The 1,590-nt window shown below is 37.5% G+C and overlaps 1 protein-coding gene across 1 annotated transcript; it reads right to left on the reverse strand.

The window, feature by feature from the left end:
• Positions 1–573: 573 nt before the first annotated feature.
• On the reverse strand, positions 574–1,368 carry LOC147496303 (uncharacterized). Its single transcript, XM_086562537.1, has one exon. The coding sequence runs from the start codon at positions 1,366–1,368 to the stop codon at positions 574–576; it is 795 nt and encodes a 264-aa protein (XP_086418663.1).
• Between the last annotated feature and the right edge of the window lie 222 nt (positions 1,369–1,590).

Consider the following 1,590-nt stretch of genomic DNA (forward strand, 5'->3'; position numbering starts at 1 on the left):
TAACAGTTTGGAGTTAGGGTTAGGTTTTGTTGATGTTGGTGGTTTAAAAGTTGATGTTAGTGGTTCAAGAGTTGATGCTGCAAAGCTTTCTTTCGATGCTTCAGTTGGAGCTGATGCTTCGCATTCTAAAGGTTGCTTACCTTTACAAGTCTTCACATTGTGCCCTGGTTGTTTGCATTTAGAACAAACCTTCTTTGCTATGTTTGATGATGATGCTTGAGTAGGAGCTTAAGTAAAGTCTGGAGCAGGAGTTGATGCTTGTGAAACTTGAGTTTCCTCTGGAGATTCTTTGACATTCTTACCTTTCTTTGCAGCAGGTAAACCTTTACAAGTCTTGGCGTTGTGTCTTGGTTGCTTGCATTTTGAACAAATCCTCCTTTTTTTTTTTAGATTAACTTCTTCATCTTCTCCTCTGGTCCTTGCCTTTTTGGGCCTCCCAATGCCTCTGAAATGTGGAGGTGGCATTATTTGTCTGTCAAGATCCTACATACAAGATATATGCTAGTCATTTAGTAATTAGGAAATTGAAAAAGCACTATTTCAACATATACTACAACTTACACAATTCACAGGTCAGTCAGACATATCTGGCATTGGCATGATGTGTCCCATGTAAGCAAGCTTGTAGGTAGACACCCAATAATAGCTACTACAATATTCTTTCCAATACACTCTCCTTGGATACAACGATGTCACTACATGTATACAAACTATACCAGATAACTGCCACCTCATACAGCTGCACTCATGTTCAACTAAGTTCACACAAAATCTAGTTCCATTTTCAGTTTTAATAGTTACCCCCACCTCATTGCTTGACTCCACATGATACCAATGGACTTTTTTTATCAGTCCTTTGATTCTCTTTTCCACTTGTGGAACTAGACCATCCTTGTCCCATTCCTTGGCATTTTCCCTCCTCTTGTATAAAAAAGACATTAACAATGTATGATACTTGTCAACAAAAGGAACTATAGGCTTATCCCTCAGTTCCAATATCCATTTGTTAAAAGACTCAGAGAAGTTGTTGCTAATATGATCACACTTTGTAGTTAGATCAAACTGTGACCTAGCCCAACATTCCACATTTTCTTGTAGCAACCATTCCTTGGCTTGCTTACATTCTATTTCTAGCTTCTGCATACACTTATCAAAATCTATCTTCTTATAACACTTAGCTTCACCCCAAACTAAAGACTCTAAGTATTTTGCTTTAAAGTACTTTTTGAAATTCTTGAACATATGCCTAAAGCAAAACCTATAGGGATTTCTAGGAAATTCATGTGCTAGAGCCTCAACCAATCCTTTCTGTCTATCAGAAATGAATGTCACAGGTTCCATATGTTCATCTAGTCCATACTTCTTCATTATATTCAAAAACCTAATCCAACTATCTTTATTCTCAAACCTAGCTAGTTATATAAATGGCCACAGGAAACAAGACATTGTTTCCATCCCAGGCCACCATGCTTAAGCATTGCCCTCCATACTTCCCCTTCATAAAACATCCATCTAGTCCTATGGTAGGTCTACAACCATTCAAGAAACCATACAAAAAAGCAGGATAACAAACACACATATCCTAAAATT

This window comes from Coptis chinensis, chromosome 5 (assembly GCF_015680905.1).
Source record: "Coptis chinensis isolate HL-2020 chromosome 5, ASM1568090v1, whole genome shotgun sequence".
Taxonomy (NCBI): Eukaryota; Viridiplantae; Streptophyta; class Magnoliopsida; order Ranunculales; family Ranunculaceae; genus Coptis; species Coptis chinensis.